Source organism: Pararge aegeria, chromosome 23 (assembly GCF_905163445.1).
Source record: "Pararge aegeria chromosome 23, ilParAegt1.1, whole genome shotgun sequence".
Lineage (NCBI taxonomy): Eukaryota > Metazoa > Arthropoda > Insecta > Lepidoptera > Nymphalidae > Pararge > Pararge aegeria.
The window spans coordinates 3,583,595-3,607,872 of NC_053202.1; the positions used below are offsets into that span (position 1 = coordinate 3,583,595).

General features: G+C 36.4%; 2 protein-coding genes and 1 long non-coding RNA gene across 3 annotated transcripts in view; 2 read left to right on the plus strand and 1 right to left on the minus strand.

Moving 5' to 3' along the window:
- Positions 1-770, plus strand: part of LOC120634073 — a 33,212-nt gene extending 32,442 nt beyond the window's left edge. The window contains exon 13 of the mRNA XM_039904467.1: positions 681-770. Within this exon, the coding sequence (XP_039760401.1) occupies positions 681-770 (90 nt within the window). The remainder of the gene's footprint in view (positions 1-680) is intronic.
- Positions 771-6,538: 5,768 nt separating this feature from the next.
- Positions 6,539-9,086, plus strand: LOC120634401. The gene is made up of 2 exons (XR_005659242.1): positions 6,539-6,808; positions 8,399-9,086. It is a non-coding gene; the product is annotated as an uncharacterized LOC120634401 (long non-coding RNA).
- Positions 9,087-11,717: 2,631 nt separating this feature from the next.
- Positions 11,718-24,278, minus strand: LOC120634382 (spermatogenesis-defective protein 39 homolog). Its single transcript, XM_039904904.1, has 11 exons — positions 24,082-24,278; positions 23,751-23,895; positions 22,908-23,092; positions 21,289-21,425; positions 20,001-20,028; positions 19,521-19,671; positions 19,226-19,362; positions 17,144-17,233; positions 14,567-14,722; positions 13,224-13,349; positions 11,718-12,338 (listed from the first exon to the last, which is right to left on the minus strand). Exons 1-11 carry the CDS (start codon positions 24,148-24,150, stop codon positions 12,318-12,320), a joined length of 1,245 nt encoding a protein of 414 aa, XP_039760838.1. The 5' UTR covers positions 24,151-24,278; the 3' UTR covers positions 11,718-12,317.

Consider the following 24,278-nt stretch of genomic DNA (forward strand, 5'->3'; position numbering starts at 1 on the left):
ACAACATTCTCGGTGCTAAAATCCGCCATTCCAGGGCATGCAAATTCTGAAAATATCCGAATATTAAATTAGTTTTCCATTTTAAAATAATAATCAGCATGTCAGATAAATGAAATATCAAAATTGACAAATTAGGTAATAGCGTTCTTATATACAAACTAGCGGACCCCAGCGCCATCTGACGGGCTGATTTGTCAATCTAAAGCATCCAGGGTGCCACTCAAACGCATACCGAAAAATTCATTCAAATCGGTCCAGCCGTTTAGGAGGAGTTTAGTGACATACACACGCACACAAGAAATATATATATAAAGATTAAAATAATATGTATAGAAACTCTGCATGTTATAAATGTACCTTTCAAATTAAAAAGTATGATGACAAAAACCCTAAAACTCAATGCTAAGGCTGCTGTGCTAAGCTGTGCTGTGCGGTGCGGTGCTGTGCTATGCTATGCTGTGCTGTGCAGTGCTGTGCTATTATGTGCTGTGCTGTGCTGTGCTGTGCTGTGCTTTGCTTTTTTTTGCTACTTTTTAAAATAATGCATTTTTTTTCAAGGTGTCTTTCATAACAATCATTATTAACAATATCCTGATAAATACGTTTTCATCATGGATGTTTTAAAATCAATGTTATTCATCATGGATTTCAATTTGAATACCTATCTATTTTGTTTCCAGATTTCATTAATACTGGATGCAGACGACTCTGACCAGCTGTTTCGGGACACTGGGTTCAATGCCAAGTGGAGGGAACAGTCAAAGCGTTAAATATACAGTTATACAACATTACATTTGACAATTTTATTTCACTCTACGCCTGTGCACTTAATGAAGAATCTCATCATCATCATCATCATCAACCACAACATCATCATTATGCCTTTTTCTGCCGCTAAGCAGCTAGGTTGATGGACACAGAGCGGCAGTTTTTAGGGCTAGTTCTTCGCATGCCCTGCGAAGTGTTGCTCTGTTTATAGGCGATGATTTTTCAAAATTGAAAATTCAAAATTAAAATTTATTTATTTCAAGTAGGCCTAATATAAGCACTTTTGAAACGTCAAGACTGTCCGTTTGTAGTGACTCTACCACCGGTTCGGAAGGCAGATTCTACCGAGAAGAAGATGGCAAGAAACACAGCAGTTGCTCTTTTCCAACATCAAAAATTTACATTTTACATTTTAACATTCATTTTTCTATCTTGAATCTTTCATGAAAGCGGAGCCGGATGCTTCCAAGCAATCTTGTCATTAAGAAATTCATCAATTGTATGATAACCTCGCTGTAATAAATGTGTTTTAACACATTCTTTAAACTTATGCATTGGTAGGTCCAAAATTACCTTAGGAATCATATTATAATAGCTTACACTCAATCCCACAAATGACTTTTGTACCTTTCGCAGACGATATGCAGACAAATTCATGACCATTTCTTGTAAGTCGACTGTCTATATCCACTTTTTTTTATAAAGACTAATGTGTTGTCTCACAAATACTCTATTATTATAAATATATTGTGAAGCTACAGTAAGTATACCTATTTCTTTAAACTTCTCACGGAGGGATTCGCGTGATTTAAGTTTATATATTGATCGTACAGCTCTTTTCTGCAATATAAATATAGTTTCGATATCAGCAGCTTTACCCCATAACAAGGTTCCGTGGGACATAACACTATGAAAGTACGCAAAATAAACCCGCTAGAGTATCTATATGGGCACCCGACTGAAGTTTATTATCCAAGGTCACGCCCAGAAAAACTGTGGAGGTCTCTATTTTTAGTAATTCACCATTAAATCATTATGTTTTTATTAATTTTCTTTACATTTGGTAAGATTAATTCGACACACTTAGTTTTTTTGCATTTATAAGTAAGTTGTAACTGTAAACCAGTGCGACACATGCGACATAACACGGTTTACATCGTCAGAGTTATCTTTACTCCTGTCAGTCTTAAAAAATAGAGATGTATCATCTGCAAACAATATGGGGCGGTACTCACGTGTCTCCCTCAATAATAAACTACTCATTTACAAGACCATAATAAAACCTGTGTGGACATATGGCATTGAGCTTTGGGGCACATCAAAAAACTCGAATTTAGAAATACTTCAAAGGTTTCAAAACAAAGTCCTGAAAACCATATCAAATGCACCATGGTTCACTAAGATAACAGAACTACACCAGCATCTCAATATAACAATAATAAAGGAAGAAGTTGAGCACAGAGCAAAGAGCTATAAAGAGCGAATTAACACTCATAGTAACCAACTGGCTACTTCTCTCAGTGTCCCAATGGAGATTAGAAGGCTTAAACGTGCTTCCATTTGGGATTTTACTAACACATGCACTTTGTAAAATAAGAGGCAGAGCCATTGATGAATGGCAGGCCTCACATGCCACAAAACACACGGAGGAAATCTGCTTATAGCTACTTCAGCTGATCGCATGATGGATTAAAAAACAAAAAAAAAAAAATATCTGCAAACAATACAATGTCGCATGTTCCACTGACATGGTATGGTAGATCATTTATATACAAACAATTTACATACCTAGTTAAATCACTCAATCCTTCAATAAATTGTCCATCCAAGACGTCTTCTCAAATATTGATTGCGACAGTTCAAGCGTTGCTGCACAGAAACATAACATAAAACATTTATTTTTAAACTTATGTTTGTGTCGTCTATAAATTTGTTTCAATCTTCGTCAATATCGCAACATTCGAATCCGCACATATGCAGCAAGGCGACGCAACAAGTACAACAAAGTATACATTTCAAGCAACGAACGCATGCATCACAACAGCAGCACATCGTAACAACAATTTCATAACTTGCACAGTTGTTGTCTGTGTTTACGTATTATAAGCGCCTTATTATTAGGCTAAGTTCTTTAAATACGTTTTATGAACATTAACTACTATTCAATAAATATTCTCTCTTCATATAAATACCCTAATCATTATTTATCTTGTAACGAAGATTACGTATCTCATAAATATTAGAAATTATGGTTCTTCATTCCAGCAAAGCTTCGGGATAAGAGAATCGGCACAACAGTAATCATTCAATTCATTACAAAAAATGTTGTTATTGGCAACAGGACATCAATATTATATCATGCCAGTGTTTTAAATTTTTTTTCAATTTTATTTCAGGTTAAAGCAAAACTTTGCTAATGCGTAACTTGCGTCTTTTATGTAGGCCTTTTGAACTCGGTTGGTAAATAGGAAATCTCTTTTTTTCTTTCACTCTTAAAATATATTTATAAAGTAAACACAAATCTCTTGATTTAAAGTCGTGATTGCATGCAATTCCCTATTTTAATTTTGCATTCTCTATTTTTTAACACAGTTAATTTTCTCGCACCATTTTCGTACGTAAGTTTGACAAACGTCCACAATTGTCAATTTAACCCTAATGTCATCGACACAAATGTTAAGAGAATAAAAAAAAATTTAATAAAAAGAAAAATTTAATTACAGATAGAAGAACAAATGTTGAATAAAATATTTACCTACCCTTGTTGTACAAATTGTACCTTCTTAACTGTATGACAAAAAAGGGCTTTGTGAAATATTACATTTTTAATCTGATTAATTCGCTTGATTCATTCATTAATTCATTTTTAATTTACCTTAACAGTTACCTATTTACCAAACTAACGGCGCATTGTTACGAAATTAATAGTTATATTAGAAACTACTTAAGAGTGTTAAATGCGTAACGCTATTACAATCATAATAGAGTTAAAATGTAATATGATTTTTACTGCGTCTTAAAAAATGGTGGGACTATTAAAGGCATGGATGGACTGAGAAAGACATGCAGGCATTGACGGACTACTTAAGGCATTATTAACAGACTACTTAAAGCTTTAACGGACTAGATAAGGCAACGATGGAATACTGAATACATGGACGGACTAATAAAGTCATGAATGGACTACTAACGGCATGGACGGACTAATTGAGGCACGAACAAACTATAATTATGGCACGAACGGACTAAGTGTAACGGGTTAGGTGGCTCGTTTTCCTACGGATCTTCTTAAATCTGATATGGTCACCTAGATACTTCGATCATTCCTCTTTCGCCCGCTGAGTGACTTTAAGCCTATTGTTTTTATCTTATGAGACCCATAATCAGCAGCCACATATCAGCGGCCACATGTCTGCGATAGGGCAGTAAGTTTACAATATACGAGTACATATTTCCAAATTGTCCGTCGCAGGGAATCGAACCACCCACCTATGAGGCCACAGTCCGTATCGTTATCAGACACCAGTTGCGCAATTATCCCGTATTTACGTTTTCGCCCGAGACCCGTATCGTTATCTCACTTTACTTGGCTAGATACTGCCGATAACGATACCTGTATTATATAGCAGTAAATAAAATCGTTGTGTCCGCCTCGTCATCATGTCAATGGGCGTCCACTGGACTTAGGTGCTCTATTGGGAGTTCCATACTCCAAGGTCTTATGCTGCTTTCGTCCAGCGGCTGTTTTTTTTAAATAATAATAAATAAATAATAAATATCCTAGGGAAATACACACATCGCCATCTAGGCCCAAAGTAAGTGTAGCTTGTGTTATGGGTACTAAGATGACTGATGAATAATAAAAGTACATAAATACTTATCATATACATATAAACACCCAGACACAAAACATAAGCAATTGTAAATTACACCATACAGATTCTCCTGCTGTTCGCGAAGTATAGCAAATTAAGCTTAATTTTCATAATACACAAAAATTTTCCAGTTGTGAGAATCGAACCCACGGCTTTTGGCTCAGAAAGCAGGGTCGCTGCCCACTGCGCCAATCGACCGTCAGTGAGTTTCTTGACTGAATCTGATCAGGACCGTCAAGTTTTTTGTTTTTGTTCAATTTTACTACCTAATAGTTAGTTGCCTGCTATCTCATTTGGTAATAACGATGCAGTCTTAGATGGTAGCGGGCTAACCTGTTAGGGGTATGGCAGTCATATAAACCCATATCCTTAAACGGTTTCTGCGCGACATCGTTCTAAGATACGCGATTAAAAAAAACTAACAAAAAACAGTTTTTCTTGAAGAAATACTTGAAGTTCGCTCCAGATAAGGTGTATTTGAATAAAATTAAAACAATTGCATAAAATGTGATGTTCAGTTGTTTTCTTAATTTGAAAATATTTCTTTTTAAATTAAATGACGTATATACCAGCCAGCAACCTTAGGTAAGTATATGATACTGATATCAAACTTTTTTTTTGTGTGTGTTCCGCTAAATATGCCGGTGTGTGTCCTTGATGTCTAAGCTAAAAATGTAATTTCAACGTAAGTAGTAGGGAAAAACTACTAGTCTGCAGTACAAATAATAATATGGAGTCATAACGCCAAAATACAATCTACATTATCGTTTAGATACACAATCAGTCAGTGAGTCAACCGTTCAGTCAGTAAGTGACTTCGGTGCTAGTTAATAGTGTTCTCTATTTAACTTAAATACGTAAGTAGCTAAACTAATTACGTGGGAGGTTTGTTTAAATATTTTTTTTGATAAATGTTGATAAGGTACGCTGCTCTCGCAGTTTGTACGCTAAGGTCTTTTAAACTACGCAACTGGTTTGATGCAGTTTTCAGCAATAGATATAGTAATTCAAGAAGAAAGTTTATTAGACAATGTACGAGTATATTATCGAAGAGAAAAGCAATGAAATTAAAAGATTTGTTGTAAATGCTGTAAACCTTACGATATTGTACTACGGAATTGTGCTATTAAAGTTCCGCCGTGCGCAGCCGGGCCGGTTCTGTTTGTTTATTTACCTCTGAATAATTGAATCAGTTTGAAGCCTACCTTATCGCAGTGGCGTGCGTTGTGGATAAGTGGAAGGTCCAGGGTTCTATTTTTTTTTTTTTATTTATGTTTATAGACGAGCGCTTGACTGCAATCACACCTGATGGTAAGCGATGATGCAGCCTAAGGTAGAGCGCGCTTGCCTAGACGATCCCTATTCACTCTTGCTTTTGTGAGAACTGAGAAAAATGGATGAGTTAGATCTCAGCAGGGAAATTTGGGAATTTTTAATTTCTGATTTTTCTCTGATCTAATGGGACTTTCGGTTAGTTACCTCTCTGCCGACAAAAACGACCCGTCAAGCAATCCCGAACGATGCTAAGATTAATCCGCTTCCATCATCACTTTCCACCAGGTGACATTGCAATAAAAGGCTTGTTTTTTTTTGTAGTAAAAAAAAAAAAACAAATTTCGACGAACTCAAAGGTTTTTTTGCCCGGTATACAAACATTAGACTTTAAAGGCTAAGACGCGTTTCAACCACTAGGCCAGTGCGACTGCAACATCTAGAAAACATTTGTTTACATTGTTGACAGTTAAAAGAAAAACAGACCTTACCTACTTAAAGACCTTACCAATGGAAAAAAATCTTGTTACATCCATAAAAGAGGCATTGTTATTTCTATCAAAGCGTTAAGTGTGTCAATCGCGTTCAAGATCATTAGCTGAGTCAGTGAGTTAGTCATCAAATATATTTCATTAGGGAAACACGTATTAAATTCATTAATTTTCTTTTAAAATTGAACAAATAGGTTCTAAAATTATTTCTTGAGGTTTAAAAAGAGGTAATGAGACATTGTTTCTATCAAAGCGTTAAGTGTGTCAATCGCATTCAAGATCATTAGCTGAGTCAGTGAGTCAGGCATCAAATATATTTCATTTAAGAAACACGTATTAAATTCATTAATTTTCTATTAAGTGAAGTGAGTTTCTAAAATGATTTCCAGAGGTTAAAAAGAGGTAACTACACTATGTTAGACTGTTTATGTAAATAAACGTCTCAGTACTTTTATCATCGTTTATGTCTTTTTAAATGTTCAATGTCATCTTTTATTCATTTGTATTATAGTTATCCATAAATTATGTAGTTCTATCTAGTTAGTGTAAGAGGCCCTGCCGTACTAACAAGATGTAAGATAAAAAAATAAATCACATCCAATAAGTTAGGAGTAAGGGTATTTATTTGCGTCGAAGTTAAAACGCTCATAACTCCGAAAAGTCTAAGATGACCGAACTCTGACTCATTGAGATTCCGAGGTACCTACTAATCAAGAGGTTATTACCTCTTACGTATTCCTTTTAACAGCTTTTTACTATATGCATATGAAATTATTTATAGTACTTACTCTCATAGACCTTATAGAGTGTCTGAGTCTTATAACATACATCAATTATTACGATTTTGTCTACCGGTTTGTTCCGGCGAATCTGCGAAACTGTTGGCGCGATTTTAATGGGACTTTGCAGATTACACAAGAAGTAATTTAAGCTACCTTTAAGATTGGGCGAAATGGGGAGTAAAAGACTTTAGCGACTTCCTAAAATTAAAAATACAACGTATAAATGAAAACCGAAATAATACTTCACAGGCTTCAGAGGTATGTTATGTACTGTCTCTGAGACTTATGTGTGAAACCGAAAACCTAATAGTTTTTGAGTGTAATACTGCCATACTTTTTATTGAAAGAAATCAGATACAGCCTAACAACACATGCAAAATTAAAATTATATGATTCCTGTCTCTTTTTTAGGTACACGCCGCTCAGCGTAGGTACTATGCGCGTATAGGTCTTTTACGTTCAATAGGGTTGTCACAAGTAAACACTTAGAATGTTTGAAATTAGTTTGTATGGAAAAATAAATATGCTTTTTTTGACTTAATATTTTTTTACAGGGTGATTCCTTATCTTAATATATATAAATCTCCTGTCACGATGTTTGTCCGCGATGGACTCCTAAACTACTTAACCGATTTTAAATTAAATTGGCACACCGTGTGCAGTCTGGTCCAACTTAAGAGATAGGATCGCTTAGATCCTTAATTATAGTCGCAATTTTATTTAATTGCAAATTATTTGTTTATAATTAATTGTCAGTCACATGTTTTATATATATATACTACTATATATACTCATTTAAGGCTTAGGGATACTGAATACTTTAAAAACAAAATCAAACGCAGACGAAGTCGCGGGCAACAGCTAGTGAAATATACTTATTCATCCTTCAATATTATTTCGTGATTCTGTTACACTTTGTACAACGCAGTTTTCTTTTAGGGTTTTGGTTTATATCCTAAGGTTAAGATGGGCAAACACCTAAATAGGTACATATCGATTACTATGTTAAATCTTTAGAGCGACTTTTTTCGAACTGTGTTTGTTCGACAGATTGGTTCAGATGTACTGGGTATGCCCACACTAACCTTGATCAGAAGATTATTAGCCTATGTAACTAAAAGCTGCAACCAAGCATCACTTCCTACATAACCTATTTACATAGAGAAAATAAGTACTGACTTACCTAATAAAAAAAAACTTTTGCTTTCAGAAAATCTGCTTCAACACGGTGCAATACCTTAAGAAGATAGTCATATGACAAGATAATTTACAAAGTGTACTTTTCGATTAAACAGATAAAAATAAGTGATTGAAATAACATTGCTTAGAGCTTAGTGGACATTAGTCTAGAATCTAACAGAAGAATAAACTATTGTGTTTTAGTTAAGAGACAAGAATAGAAGAAGAATAAGAAGAGGTATAGTAGAGAATAGAAGTTATACAGAATGTGTTGCTGCTGCGATTGTGGGAGCTGTGGCAAGATATTGAGATGCCTGCTCTGTGTCACACTGGTGGTGTACCTGCTGAAGCTGTGCGGTGTCGAGGTGGATGACAACTGCTGCTGTGGCGATGACAACTAAGCCTTAACTGTCAAGCTATAAACACCGCGTCCAAGTCAATGAACGTTCTTCACGACTGCAGGACTTTTTTTTGTTAAGCTTTTTACGTATTATAGTAAGTCGGTATGTGTAAATAACATTTTTGTATTCTGTACCTTGGCATTTTGGCCACTCAGATATCCTCGAGTTGTGTATGTTATTGACGTCATGATCCAAGATGGCGCAAATTTGAAATTTAACGAAGATACAAATAAATTATGCCCGGAGTTTAGCAAAAAAAAAAATAAGAATAATACGTTAATTTGGATTAAGAATACTTGCTTATGAGAAGAATCAGAAGAGATATAAAAGAGAAGAATAAGAAGGAATATAAAAGAGAAGTTGCTGCTGTGATTGTGGGAGTTGTGGCAAGGTGCTGAGATGCCTGCTACGTGGCACACTGGTGGTGTACATGCTGATACTTTTCGGTGTCGAGGTGGATGGCAACTGCTGCTCAGGCGATGGCAACTAAGCCTTTACTTTTAAGCGACATCCACCGCGAACAAAGCTAATTTACAATGAACGTTCTTCATCAGTACAGAAGGATATTTTACCCTTTGTTAAGCTGATTGATTATTTATTATAGCAAGTATGTGTAACAATCTGTATTCTGTGCCTTCGCATTTTGGCAAATTGGATGTCTTCGAGTTTGCATGTCATAGACGCCATGACAAAACAATAATAGATCGAAAATTAAACAAAAGTTTAATAAGTAAAATATAGAATGTTAAGTTAGAGGATTTAGAATACTTGAGGGATGAATAAGAAGAATTATTTATTATTATTAATTAGAACGGCCAGAAGCTAATTTCACTTATTAAAAAAAAAAGATGAAAAGGGAACAAAAAAACTTAGCATTTAACAAATATTAAAAGTACCTAATAACAAAAAACGAATTAAAAGAATTATTGATCTTCATTTACACTAGACTTCCAAAAACTCCAGACACTCGCGCATGTTTTAGGATATCATTGATCGCAGACAGAGCGAAATTATAAAAGAGAAGAATAGGACGTGTAAAGAAAACCGAAATATTACTTCACATGCTTGTGAGGTACATTATTTACTGTCTCTGAGACTTATCATTGAAATCGAAACGATAATAATTTTTTAGTAAACCACTGTTATAATACTCAAAGAACTCGGATACAGCCCCAACACCACGAGCATAATCAAATCAAACTGGTCACTTCATTAGGTAGGCTTCGCGTTGCGTAGGTACTACGTGCGTGTAGGTATTTTATATTCAATAGGTAAACACTTAGAATGTTTTGAATTCGTTTGCGTGGAAAAATAAATATTCTTCTTTTAATTAAATATTTCTACAGGGTGATTCCTTATGAAATACACTTATGCACACTCCAAGAGTATTTCGTAATTCGTTTACACGTTGTATATTCACAGATAAAAAATCTTTATAAGCGCTTGACAACTGAACCATAACTGTCAAGATTTACTTTCAGCTATGGAGGGTAGAGGTAAGGAGAGTCATCTTATATGGGAGAAAAGTTGAAAAAGTGTCCAGTGTATGCGCTAAATAACAGTTCAAAAATCCTCCACAATGGCGCTGGTGGATGCACAGGGTATGGTATGAATGTAGCAATCGTAGATGAATTGAAGTATGCCGAGTTAAAAAATTTAATGTTATTATCGACTAAAGTAGTTAATTATTGAGAATTTCAACAACTTACGTTGTACAAAATATTGTGGTAAATATAACCTTACTTCCTTGTATCTCCATACTTCCTTGTTTATTTTTCAAGCCTACTCTAACAATATTTATATTTGGCGCTTCTTTTAAGAGTTACCCTGATGCAAATGTGGCGCCATCCTAATTTAATACATTTTGACGACACTTTTTCATATACACAGATGACTCTCCTTACCTCTACCCTCCATACTTTCAGCAAACTATGGAGGGTAGAGGCAGCAAACAAAGCCGAATTACTAACTTTTAAGTACTCGTAGTTTAGCAATATTTTCTTGGGCAATATGGAATGATAATATACCTGTTCAGCTGTGCATCTTAACATCTTTTCGCAAACACTGTATTGCTCTTTTGCATTTTAACAAAATGTAGTCGTTGAGTTTTACGTGTCGTATTTATGTCTCGATTAAATAATTTTTTTTTGTATCAGTACGTTGTTTCATTGTTTTACCCATAAACTTCTTGGAATGCTTCTCTTCAGAAATTATTTTGTAGCTTTTATTATGGCCAATGATTTTTACCTGAATTTTTATTTTACAAAAGCCTGAGCTGAAGAATAATTGTAAGCAAATTTGAGCTTTAACAGTATGACGATTGGATCTATTTTACTCCGATTCTTAAATCGTTTCGAGACTCGAAAGCTACTGTTCGATTGCGAGCGCGCAAATCTTGTACTAAGGCTACAGGTAAAATAAAAAACTTTAATAAACACAGTTTATTTAATAAATAAGTTTAATATTTCGTCGCAAATTAGAGAGAAATAATACAAAAGTCTCGGCAAAACGGCCTCGTTGAGTGAGTCCTCTTTTAAAATCTCTACGGAATTACTCGGTTTTATTCCTTCATTACAGCACTAGGTCATTAATAGTTCTATTTCAGGCTTGATAGTGGTTTACTGTTATGTATGTATGTATGTTTGCTGTTTGATGCAGTGATGGCCCAGTGGGTAGGACTTCGATTTCAATAAATTCAATATACTACGACAATACACACATCGCCATCTAGCCCCAAAGTAAGCGTAGCTTGTGTTATGGGTACTGAGATAGCTGATGAATATTTTTTTATGAATATAATACACATAAATACTTATAATATACAGATAAACACCCAGACACTGAAAAACATTCATGTTGATCACACAAACACTCTCCAGTTGTGGGAATCGAACCCACGGCCTTGGACTCAGAAAGCAGGGTCGCTGCCCACTGCGCCACTCGGCCGTCAAGTTATATGCGTTTTAAGCAATTGAAAATATCATGTGCTTAAACGGGGACGGAAAACATCGTGAGGAAACCTGCATGCCTAAGAGTTCTCGATAATGTTCTCAAAGGTGTGTGTCACGCCAGTCCACCCATCCGCACTGGGCCAGCGTGGTGGATTAAAGCCTTAGCCCCTTCCCATTGTGGGGGGAGACCCGAACCCTGTAGTGGGTCCGTAAATGGTTGATATGATGATGCTGATGATGTAGCAACTAAAGTACGTCAAGGTCAGACTTCTCTTTTGGTTTTCAACACCTTTTTCTCTTCGTCTGGTAAGGACCATAAAAAATTATTTTCTCCCACATTTTTATTTACTCTCCGAGCATTGCACAACCAAATAATATACGTGGATAATCTTCTTGATTAGTCTTCTTTTTATGCCTTCTCAGGGGATATAATCGGGGTATATGATTTTTTTATAATAATTTATAAAAAACAACATTTGTCTTCTCGCCATTCCATCAACTTGGGACACCAAAAATCCATCGCTCCTTCATACCATATGCCTCCCATTGATAAATTATATAATATTAATATCATGCAGGAACACAGACATACTAGGTATCAGTTCTTCCATTTTATAGACTGCAAAGAAAAAAAAATATTATTTGGTGTATTATTTCTTTACTTAACTATATTATTTTGAACAGAGTAACCTTCTTAAGTGCTTTTTCCTACCACATTTTGGATTCCAGAAATTATAGTCGACGGCCGATTGGCGCAGTGGGCAGCGACCCTGCTTTCTGAGTCCAAGGCCGTGGTTTCGATTCCCACAACTGGACAATATTTGTGTGATGAACATGACTGTTTTTTAGTGTCCGGGTATATTATAAGTAATAATGTTAATTATTCAAAAAAATTATTCATCAGTTATCTTAGCTACGCTTACTTTGGTACAAGATGGCGATGTGTGTATATATTTATTTATTTATTTATTTATTTATAGTACCCAAAATGTCGAGTTTTCAGAACAATTTTCAACTATTCGATTAATAATGTTAGTTACGAAGAATCGTTAAATATTATATTCATCTGAGGGTATGTACATGATTCAAGTATTATAAAAAAAAGTTTTGGGGATCATCTTCATTATATCACACAATGCCGTACACATCGTCACAATGAGAAGGGGTTAAGGCGGTAGTCCATCACGCTCGCCAAATGCAGATTGGTGGACTTCACACCTTTGAGAACATTATAGAGAACTCCCAGGCATGCAGGTTTCCTTACATGTTTTCCTTCACCGTTGAAGCAAATGATATTTTAATTGCTCAAAACGCACATAACTCAGAAAACTAAGAAGCCCCCCAAAATAGAAGTCGAAGTCCTAACCACTGGACCTAACTAACTCCCATTCCAATCCCATTATGCCTATTGTTTAATAATCTCGCAGTAATAAATGCGCTTATACCACGTCTCGGCAAGTCCCGTAATCTGCACACATTATAAAAAAATATAGTTCTTTCTTACGGAGTTTCTGAGTGTGTTTTCAGCCAGTATATATTCCTCAGACTGCGGGCTCAAGGTCATTTTGTAGTTTGTGAGGGTAGTTCTGTCCTTTTGCTTCGCCAGAGTTTCTATTACCACGGAATGGACCTGCCACGGACAATGTACAAGGCAATTTATATTTAAGCTTTAAAACTAATTGGTTATTAAATTCCTAGAGCTCAGAAGCAATTATACTTAGTACTTTTATAAATTTAAAACGCATATTAAAATTTTCGGGACCGACAGGATTTGAACCTGCGACTCTCGGGCAATCGCGGCCTGAGCGCTTTCACCAATTAAGCTACGGCTCACCTACCGTCGCTGCCGAAAATTAGTACATGCCTTTCACAACAGTTTTATAGCGACCGTAGCGTCATCTAGTACGAAACGTTGCAGTTTCGATCTACACCTTCAAAGGTCCATATTACAATGACACGCGATTGCCCGAGAGTCACAGTTTCGAATCCTGTCGGTTCCGAAATTTTTTATATGCATTTTAAATTTATAAAATTGATAATTCCCCCAAGTGTAGGTAAAAACACTTATAAAAAAAAATTATAAAAATACTTAGTACTGTCTATACAACGTGTAAATAAAACTCGAAATAATACTGCACAGGCTTTAGAGGTACATTATGTCCTGTCTCTGAGACTTATCTGTGAAACCGAAAGCCTAATAGTTTTTGAGTAAACCACTGTATAGTTTTTACTGATAGAAATGAGATACAGCTGTAACATCACATGCAAAATTAAAACCATGTGACACTGCCCCTTTATTAGGTAGCGTAGCGTAGGTACTACGCGCGTGTCGGTCTTTTATCTTCAATAGTTCGATTTTGTTTTTGGATGTGGCATTCAATTAAGTTGTAGTTCTAAAAAAAATTAAAGTATTCAGTATCGCCTTAAATCAGGGGTTTGCTGCTGTCCGCTGAGGAGTTCTGTCCTCTATCTCCAACCACATTTATCACATCTACACAGTTTAGGCAAAATTAAACACATTATAACCTCTATAATACAAAAATTATTATTTAAATCGGTTATAATTTGTCGGAGTTATGTAAAATCGTTAAACACTTTCATCCCCTCTCCCAAAGGAACCGAGTTCAATGTCGGGGATAAAAAGTATCCTATATCACTTCTAACACTTCCAAGAATATGTGTACAAAGTTTCATGAGGATCGGTTAAGTAGTTTTTGCGTGAAACCGTAACAAACAAACTTACATTGACATTTATAATATTAGTAGGGAAGGAGAGATAGGGATACTTATGAATCCTTCACCATTATTCCGTAATTCGGTTACAAGTTGTATATTCTTAAGGCTTACCTTGTATTTCTGCGCAAGCCTCAATCTGTCGTCGGAGCTTGGCAGCTTGTTGAGGCAGGTGGCCAACATTTGTTTACTGGCCGCCAACTCGCTTAACCTCGCCAGCAATGTCTCCATCGGTATGTTAGATGACACGGTTGTACGGCCGAGCCAATCCTGGAAAAAGATTTGAAGATGATATTAAACGTAAGCTTATAGAAAAGTCCTATTATAGTACAAAGGACAACAAATCGATAAAAAAGCTTGGTTGTGAATGATTGCTCTAACCAGGTTGCTCTTCTAATAATTTTAAAGGACAGTGTGAGATGGTGATAACAAAAAAAAACACCCGGCTAAGTTTGTTGTGGGCTTCTTCTTAGAGCAGGACGCGTTTGGAACCCTCGTAGCTTTAGTTTTAAGTTGACGAATTTAGTTTTCGCCAAAAACTCACTTCTATGTTATATTTTACATTTAAATATTCTAAGATATGCCACTGATTTTTCTCTTAGTCTAACCCATTAATGTCCCACTTATTAGGGCAACGGCACCGCTTCTCGTAGAGCTGGTTTTAGAGCAAAGACCCACCTTGCTCCAATTCGGGTTTTTTTTATTTATTTATTCACTTTATCGCACAAAAAAAAACGGTTTCCAAAAGGGCGGACTTATTGCCAAAGCATTATCTACCAGGCAACCTTTCGTGTGCGAGATAAACAAGTTAGGTTAGGTTAGGTTGGCGTGTAGGTACTGCACTCAGACCAAAGCGCCATCTAGTGCCAATTCGGTATACTAGTAATGTATGTGACAGCCTTAAGGCATACATACATTACGCAGTGGCGCAGTGGGCAACGATCCTGCTTTCTGAGTCCAAGGCGGTGGATTTGATTCCTACTACTGGAAAATGTTTGTGCGAATGTTTCTGTGTCTGGGTGCTTATCTGTATATTAAAAGTCACGGGTCTCCTGCCACAATGAGAAAGGTTTAGTCCGTTGTCCACCACGATGGCCCAGTGCGGATTGGTGGACTTTACACGCCATTGAGAACATTATGGAAAATCCTCAGGCATGTAGGTTTCCTGACGATGTTTTTCTTCACCGTTGAAGCAATTCATTCATTAATTGCTTGGATTCGAACTCGGCCCCCCGAAATTGAAACCGAAGTCCTAACCACTGAGCTATCTCCGTTTTATGAAAAGTATTTATGAATAATATATTCATAACTAGCGGACGCGACTTCGTCCGCGAATGAGCCGACTTAAAAAAAAATTCGTATATTGTCGCGGACTGTTTTATAGAACTTTAAAGAAACGACAATTCCGAAAATTCCGATATACTTACTACATACTTCCTTCGTTTGGCGTAACGTTTACCGTTCACGCATCGCACGCACCAGAATCTATCTAAAAGGATATTTTGCCCGAGATTCCAACATAAATGAATCCTAGCTAGATCCTAGATAGAATTATATATATAATATATATATATATATATATATACTAGCTGTTGCCCGCGACTTCGTCTGCGTTTGATATTGTTTTTAAAGTATTCAGTATCGCTAAGCCTCAAATGAGTATAGTAGTATGTATATAACATGTGACTGTCAATTAATTATAGACAAATAATTTGCAATAAAATAAAATTGCGACTATAATTAATTAAAGATCTAAGATATCCTATCTCTTAAGTTGGACCAGACTGCTCACGGTGTGTTAATTTAATTTAAAATCGGTTAAGTAGTTTAGGAGTCCATCGCGGACAAACATCGTGACAGGAGATTTATATATATTAAGATATATATTTATCAAGATTGTCTCCATCTCTTCTGGCAATGTGACCGAAGTACTCGAGAATCGTCTTAAGACAGGTGGTTGATAGCCTTCTTGTAATTTTAAGCTGGCAAAGTGGAAGGAAAGAGACCTCGAGGACGTAGCCCGATTCGTTGGTCGGATCAAATCCGCAGTGCTCTCGACACCAAAGTGCATACGGCTTTAAACGTTGCTCAAAGCCGAGTCAAATGGCACAAAATCGTCCAAAAAGTTGTTAGTGGAAGGGGTCACGACCCTCAGCAATGAGGAACACGACGTAGAGAGAGAGATATATATTTATCGATAAAACATTAATAAAATGCCATTTTCTATAAATGAATCCTAGCTAGATCGATTTATCGCCCCCGAAACCCCCTGTATACTAAATTACATGAAAATCGTTGGAGCCGATTCCGAGATTCCAATTATATATATAATATGCATCAGCTTATATATATCTTAGTACTTTGGGGCTAGGTGCCTATAGGTGCCTAGGTGATGTATTTTTATTGTCGTAGTATTTTTTTTTAAACTAGATGGCGTTCTCTCGATTCCATACCAATCGTAGTTTACTTCAACGGCACGTAGAATTTATTTATTTTATTTATTTATTTCCAACTTACGACTAGTTTACAGGAATTACCTAATGCACTAGCGTAGATACTGATGCCTACCTACACACTAAACTTTACCAGTGTAGCAAATGCACCACAAAGCAACCTTTGTGAGTTCAGTCAGAGTACAACAAAACAGATCCGTTCTCTCAGCTATGTCGTTTTACTTTCGATGATACTCACTTTCTTTGTGAACATAGATTCAACGATATCCCATTTGTTGGAGTCGCCATGTACATTAAGAAGCACCCAGTCATATTGCACGGGGGGTACCTGTAAAATAAATAAAATCCTTACGTTTTTTTCTATCCACTTTACTTTTTATCCACGTTCGCGAGGATCTTTTTCTGCTTTGTCCTCCTGCTCTTCTCACCATAAGTACCGGTCTCCCTGAACCGTTGGCTACTGCGATGGATCGTTGCAACTGGTCGACGAAGATCTCTGGATATCACTCTGTGGGTTTGACTATTTCTTCGCATTTCGAGTGCCCTGGCTTATCCACGTTTCCGATGCGTATCACTAAGGTTTTTAAAAACAGAAGAATTGATGCCTACATCAATTCTTCTGAACGGCCGATTGGTGCAGTTTGCAGCTACCCTGTTTGCTGAGCCCAGTTGTGGGCTTAAATATTTGTGTATTAAGCATGAATGTTTTTCAGTGTCTGGGTGTTTATATGCATATTCTAAGTATTTATGTATAACTAAATATATAAAAATGTTATGTTGGTTTGTGTACGATTCAAAAACTCAAAAAGTTCTGCACCGATCGAGCTGAAATTTTAGCATGATATAATATACGCATAAAGGATTGTTTTTATCTATTTTTTGCATCAGTCACATATTCGCGAGTCTTTATATCTACGCAGACAGTGTAAAAACAAAAAATATTGTATTGTACAAATATTGCAAAATTAAACTTAAATGTAATGTATTCTTTGTTTTGTTTCTCATTTCTCAACCATTGCATAAAAATGTGCCACAGCGAAGCGTGGCAGGGTACAACTAGTTATACATAAAAATATTCATCAGTCATCTTAGTACCCACGCTAGATACAAGCTACGCTTACTTTGGGGCTAGATGGCGGTGTGTGTATTGTCGTAGTATATATATATTTTTGACGTGACAACGTCTTATAATTCGATGGAGCCGGCTGCACGCACGAAAAAACATGACGTATGCGGCGTTACCTCGCTCTGAGGCGTTCCATTCAAGGCTTGAAGTGCAAGCGAGAGCGCGGAACGAGCGACAAAGAGGCACAGTCGGCCTCCACGTTCGACATCTGTCTCTCTCCTACTTGAGTGAGCGATGCGTCCGCGTGGACAGCTTCTATACAATAATACATTTACATGTTTTCGGCAAGGATGAAGTGCAGTGAAAAGTGAATGTGGTGTCAATTGTTTATATCAACGATAATATCTATCAAACAAATAAAATTAAAATTTTCTTTTGAAAAATGCAACCATTCCATCGGTATTTTCTTACGACGTTGTCACGTTCAACTATCGTCAGTAAGCCGACTTTACAGACAACCAATATTTTTATTTCTTGTGACCGAGCTCGTCCGGGAAAGTACTATCGCCATGGTTATTTCTGGCGCTTAGCAGCATTGTTGCAATGCTGTGTTCCGGTCTGAAGGGCGTGGTTGCTGGTGTAATTGCAGGTAAATGAGACTTAACGGTGAATAAAATGAAGCGGCGATAGCCCAGCGGGTAGGACTTCGACTTCACTTTCGGGGGTTCGAGTCCCAGCACGCACCTCTAACTTTTTTAAGCAATTAAAATATCATGCATGAGAGAGTTCTTCATAATGTTCTCAAAGGTGTGTGAAGTCCACCAATCCGCTCTGGGCCAGCGTGGTGGACTACGGCCTTAACCTTCTCATTTAATCAACCAATCAAATCTTTATTCAATTTAGGCTATAGTTACAGCACTTATCAACGTCATAAATTTTTTTGTTTTATAAATATTAATGTAAAAAATAAAATAAAAAAAAACTACAATGATCAATAATTAATAATTAAAATTAAGTAAAGTTTATGTTACAGACTTAAAATATATAAGAGATTGCGAAAGGAGACTGATGATACAGCCTAAGGTGGAACGCGCTTGCCTAGAAAATACCTATTCACTCTTGATATGAATTCGAAGGTGTGTTGCTTGGTTTTGCCTTCGTTCACGCAGCAACGGAGCAACGGTTTAATGTATTTTTATTGCAATTATTTAGTTTACGAGTGGTAGTTGGTGGGTGAAAGGAAGGGACACCCACCTGTTGTCGTTGGCAAAGCGTGAGCGGCGACATCATGTTGCCAGCGCCCTCGTGCCAGTGCTGCGCACAACAATACGCCAAGCAGTGCAGTGTTGATTTGTTGCTCAACTCCGGATTGTTGGTGCATTTCTGCCATTCTACGAATAAAGACAGTTTTAGCATTTAAATTATCTCTCAAATAGTTCCCATGGTAAGATTAAAAATAGTTAACGAGCCAAGCCGTACGAAGTCGCGAGCAAAAGCTAGTATATATATAAAAAAAAATTAAATGAATAAGTAAACAAATTAATCTCACCCAACAGTTTAACATAGTCGGTCACCATTTTGGCCTGGTGGGCGTCAACGCCGGGTTGCTTGAAATGGTTTGACAATAAATTATTCAACTTTCTCAGTAGCCCATCCACTCCGTTACCTTGAGTTTTAATTATGTGTTGAAACTGGTATATCTTAAATGAAAGGAAAACTCAAATTCACAAACAGAAATTTCTGAAGCAAGAGTTCTTACCACAAAGTTGCCAGAGCCCTTTCGTGTTTGACGTATTTTTGACGTTTTACGTTTAAAGGCGCGTTTGCAAATTTGTTAATATATTATAATACGCGCCAAAAGAAGTATAACTTCAAAAAAAAAGAACAGATACTTCAAGTACGTAAAGGATACAAAAGGCGGCCTTATCGCCAAGTAGCGATCTCTGCCAGGCAACCTTAGGATTAGGAAAACTAAAAAAGTAAAATTCCATAAGTAGTACCTAAACTAAACTAAAGAAATAATACTAACTGCAGCGTCTGGACTCCGCCCGAGCATCCTGAAAAATATATTTACAATTATTAAAAGTTAATAACGATTATATTAAGAAAATAATTTTTTTAATTTTAATAATTGTTAAATTAAATTTAAATTTAAAAAATAACCCCCGGCAGAATATAATTTTAAAAGTTTTGTGTTCTCATTTCATCAGTTAAATTCCTCAGTTCTTTACAATATAGTGTTCATTATTCTACTAGTCAAGTCAAGACGAAAAATGTAATTCGCTATTTTATGGTTGCAGCCATCTTGGACTGAATTTAAATTAAAAAAATAACCCAGACATAAAATTATTTTAAAAGTTTTGTGTTCTCATTTCATCAGTTAAATTCCTCATTCCTTTACAATATAGTGTACATTATTCTACTAGTCAAGTCAAGTCGAAAAATGTAATTCGCTATTTTATGGTCGCAGCCATCTTGGTCTGATTTTCATTAAACATAGCTAAGAACCCTCCAAACTAATTAACCTTACAAACGAAAATAAACAAAAACAATTTTTCGGGGGTTATAAAATAATGTCATAAATTTTAAAGCACATTATATTATTTTTATAAATATAATAAATATATCACTTCATGTTCTAGTTTGAAATCATTTTCGTTCGCTTTTAATAATCGTTGGTGATTGTTGCATGCCCAAAGGCTATATATATATTGAAACTTCATTATACCTAATCTAACCTGTAATATATACAATAAATGAATTTTGAATTATAATTTGACAATTTAATTCAGAAATCATTGAAATACCTTGTAAATAAACTAATATCCTCGTTCCGACCATAGCATAACCCAAAAAAACTTTTGAATTTTTTTATTGATTAACGTTTTAAGCTGATGTACTGTTTTTAGTGTAGCTTTTATAAGCAATTGAATCTAGCTTTAAACGCATATGTTAAGGACAAGGCTAACAAGGTATTCTAAATTTTTTCTCCCTTGTCTTTTAATGTAAACCTTAATGTAAACAATCTTTTCATTACTTTTAAGAGTAATACTTATGGTTAAAAAATATAAAAAAGGTGCGATAAAATAAATAAAAACAAACAAAATAAAAAGAGATTTTCTAGAGTGAGAATAGAAATCAAATAAGTTTAAAATAATTTTGCACTAAAATGTAACAAAAAAGATTGTTTTGTTTACACATATATTGTTTATAAGACTACTTCTGTGGGTAGTGACTCCACCAACGGTTCGGAAGGCAGATTCTACCGAGAAGAAGCCGGCAAGAAAGAAGAAACCTTAATTTGGTTTCATACTCACGTTAGTAGATCAGTAAGCTCAGACACTTTTCCTTCTGTCTGTAGAAAACTAATATAGTGGTTTAGAGCTAAAGGGCGCGCCGATAGTAATTCGTATACGAGCTTTTTGTTTAAGGTTTGAATTAAGAATAGCACCACCTAAAAAAAAAAGAAAAACTCATGTCCACCATTATGCGGGAAAAATTAGTTTTTTTTTTCTTTGGACTTGTTCAGTGGCGTGCAGAGTTGGTGACCTTCATAAAATTATTAGGTACATGGCATAAAATGGAAAAATTCGCCTCCAATACGAGTGATATAAGATAATTTCGTATATATTTCATATATAAGATAAGTGGCGTGCACTTCATACTTTTGTGCATGTATGAAGTGCACGCCACTGGACTTGTTTGAATATTTATTACAATACTAGCAGTTGTCCCCATTCATTACAGTATTCATGGGCTAAAAAGTAGGTCTATGTTACTCTCCGTCCTTTGAACTAGTTCCATGCCAAAAACTCAAGTTAATTGATTGATTAGTTAGGTTACGCCCTAAGGACAAACGAAAAGCAAACACACTTTTGTACCTATAATATTAGTAAGGCATTTCATATAAAACTGAACCCACACTAATATTATGAAGGGAAAAGTCTCTCCTTCACGCCACAATCACAGAACCAATTTGACTGGAATTTGGCACACCATCCAACCTACTGTTTCATCATCATCATAATTCATATGAATCCGTTACCGTTGGTAATTAATAATTGACATACCAGCCACTACCAAGGCTAAACCAAAGCTGGGCATGCAAGGAACACATCTTTTAAACTGTCCTGTGTCCATCAACATCACCTGAAGCATAGGAGCTAAGACTTATGTGCCCGTAATTAAATGGCAACCACACCCTTCAGACCAGAAAACAGCATTGCATTCCAGCTTAGCGGCTGTAATAAACATAGCGGTAGTACTTCGCCAGCTGTCTTAAAAAGCTTCATCATCATCATCATCATCTCAACCAATTGGCGTCCACTGCTGGACACAGGTCTTTTGTAGGGAGTTCCACAAACAACGGTCCTGGGTCGCTCCAGCGGCTCCTAGCTACTCGCCTGTTGTCATCTGTCCACCGCGATGGGGGCCGACCTACGCTACGTTTACCGGTGCGGGATCGCCATTCCAGCACTTTAAGAACCCAACGTCCATCGTTCTACGAGCTATGTAGCTCGAAGGATATTGGGGTCCATATTCTTCTTCTCTCTGGGCAGTTTCCGCACGTAAGCGCTTCGCTTGTTGTACGTAGTTGGGGTCCATATTGATATTGAAAGATATTGAAAGTAAGGGTTAGGGTTAGGTTAGTTAAATTTTGATTTATAATTCATATTCAAAAATCTCTTCAAATACTGTATTCTGATCAGCCGTCATCACACGGAATTTCAGATGTTGATTTGTAATTTGTAAAAGTTGCGAGGGCGATCAAACATTTAGGTACCCTACGTAACGATACGGTGTGAGGGTCGGCCGCAGCATCTGTTGCTATTCGAAAGATACAACAATGACAAGAACTCCTTACTAATAGCTCCAGAGAAAAAAGCTAATCGTTTCTGTATCGGAAATATGCCCCGCCCTTAAAAAGCATACTTACAGTTATTATAGCATTGCCATCGCCTACAGCCACCGCACCATCAAGCAATTCTGTTTTACTCTTCAGGCTCCTGTGACAACGCAGCGATACACTGCGACCCAGCACCAGTCTTTTTATTGTCACCGCCACATTTTGCTCAGTCTCTGTTCTAATGTTGGGGTCTTTTCCGGATTGTGCAAGAACAACTGGAATCAGTTATGGATCATTAAACCAGACTAAAGCAGAAGCGGTGATAGCCCAGTGGATATGACTTCCACTACACTTTTGAGGGGTTCTATTCCTAGCATGCACCTCAAATGCCTAATGATTTAGGTGAGGTCTATAGAAAAAAACGTTACAACAACTTTTAGGTGAAAACTATTGGTAAACTGATGATGTATGTCTAGGTATCTCCTTAGATTAGGCATTGGATACTTATTTATCCATTGCCTTGTCATTAGTGAAAACGGGCATACAACTCTCCCCTTAGCTCCAATTTCGATTAGAGTAAGCACTAACGTGCAATATATATATCGAATATTTTGACAATAGCACTGGCGTAGCAGTGAGCGCTGGTTTTGGTCCTGGGTTTGATTCCCAAAAGGGGCAATTTGGAAACTTATTATTTCTGAATTTTCTATAGACTGGTCTGATGGGAAGCTTCGGTCGTGGCCAGTTAGGAGCTAAAAGACGTGCCGCTAAGCGACTTGGCGTTCCTGTACGCGTAGAAACCGATTAGGGATATGGGTTTAATATAAGTTCCATTCTCCCTAATGGTCTTTCCGCTTTCATCTTGGACTGCATCATTACTTTCAAGTCAAGGGCTAAATTGTAGTGGGATAAAAAAATATAATAGCAACTTACTCAAGTCCAAAACTTTAGGCGAGACCAAACTAGACAATGGCAGCAGTTGTGTTTTTGCATTGCTGATACTAGTATTGATGACACTCTCATTGTTCTGCCCAGGGTAAGATTTCTGACCTATTGCTAGTATTTCTTGTGGCGACAACTGTAAAAGTAAGCTCACTTTACTGTACTATTCTGAAACATGATGTTATTCCATGTTTATAACGATTTAAAGGTAGCTTTGTAAATGGTACATGCGTTCACATCACTGTAAGCTTAGTTAGCTTAGTCAGCTTAGTCAGATCGGTAGTTCTGTTATATTAAAAATCTAGGTTGGTAAAAATCTTACGACATCATCGTCGAAACTGAAAGCCTTAGCTTTCGTCTCGCTCGTATTCCAGTAGTCATCGTCGTCCATGTCAAAATAGTCTCATTTGAGTAAGCAATAAAAAATATTTGATCAAAACTGAGGGATACTTATTATTTAGTAATTTGTAAACAAACCAAAAACTTTATTGTGAATTTCTGACGTTTGAATCTTCACCA

What these genes read in the sequence shown, in the direction of transcription:
- LOC120634382 (XM_039904904.1), bottom strand. Translation starts at nt 24,150, where the DNA reads ATGGACGACGATGACTACTGGAATACGAGCGAGACGAAAGCTAAGGCT. An exon ending in TCAGTTTCGACGATGATGTC is followed by an intron (nt 23,896 to 24,081) that starts GTAAGATTTTTA and finishes TTACTTTTACAG; the next exon opens with TTGTCGCCACAAGAAATACT. An exon ending in GGCGGAGTCCAGACGCTGCA is followed by an intron (nt 19,672 to 20,000) that starts GTTAGTATTATT and finishes CTTTCATTTAAG; the next exon opens with ATATACCAGTTTCAACACAT.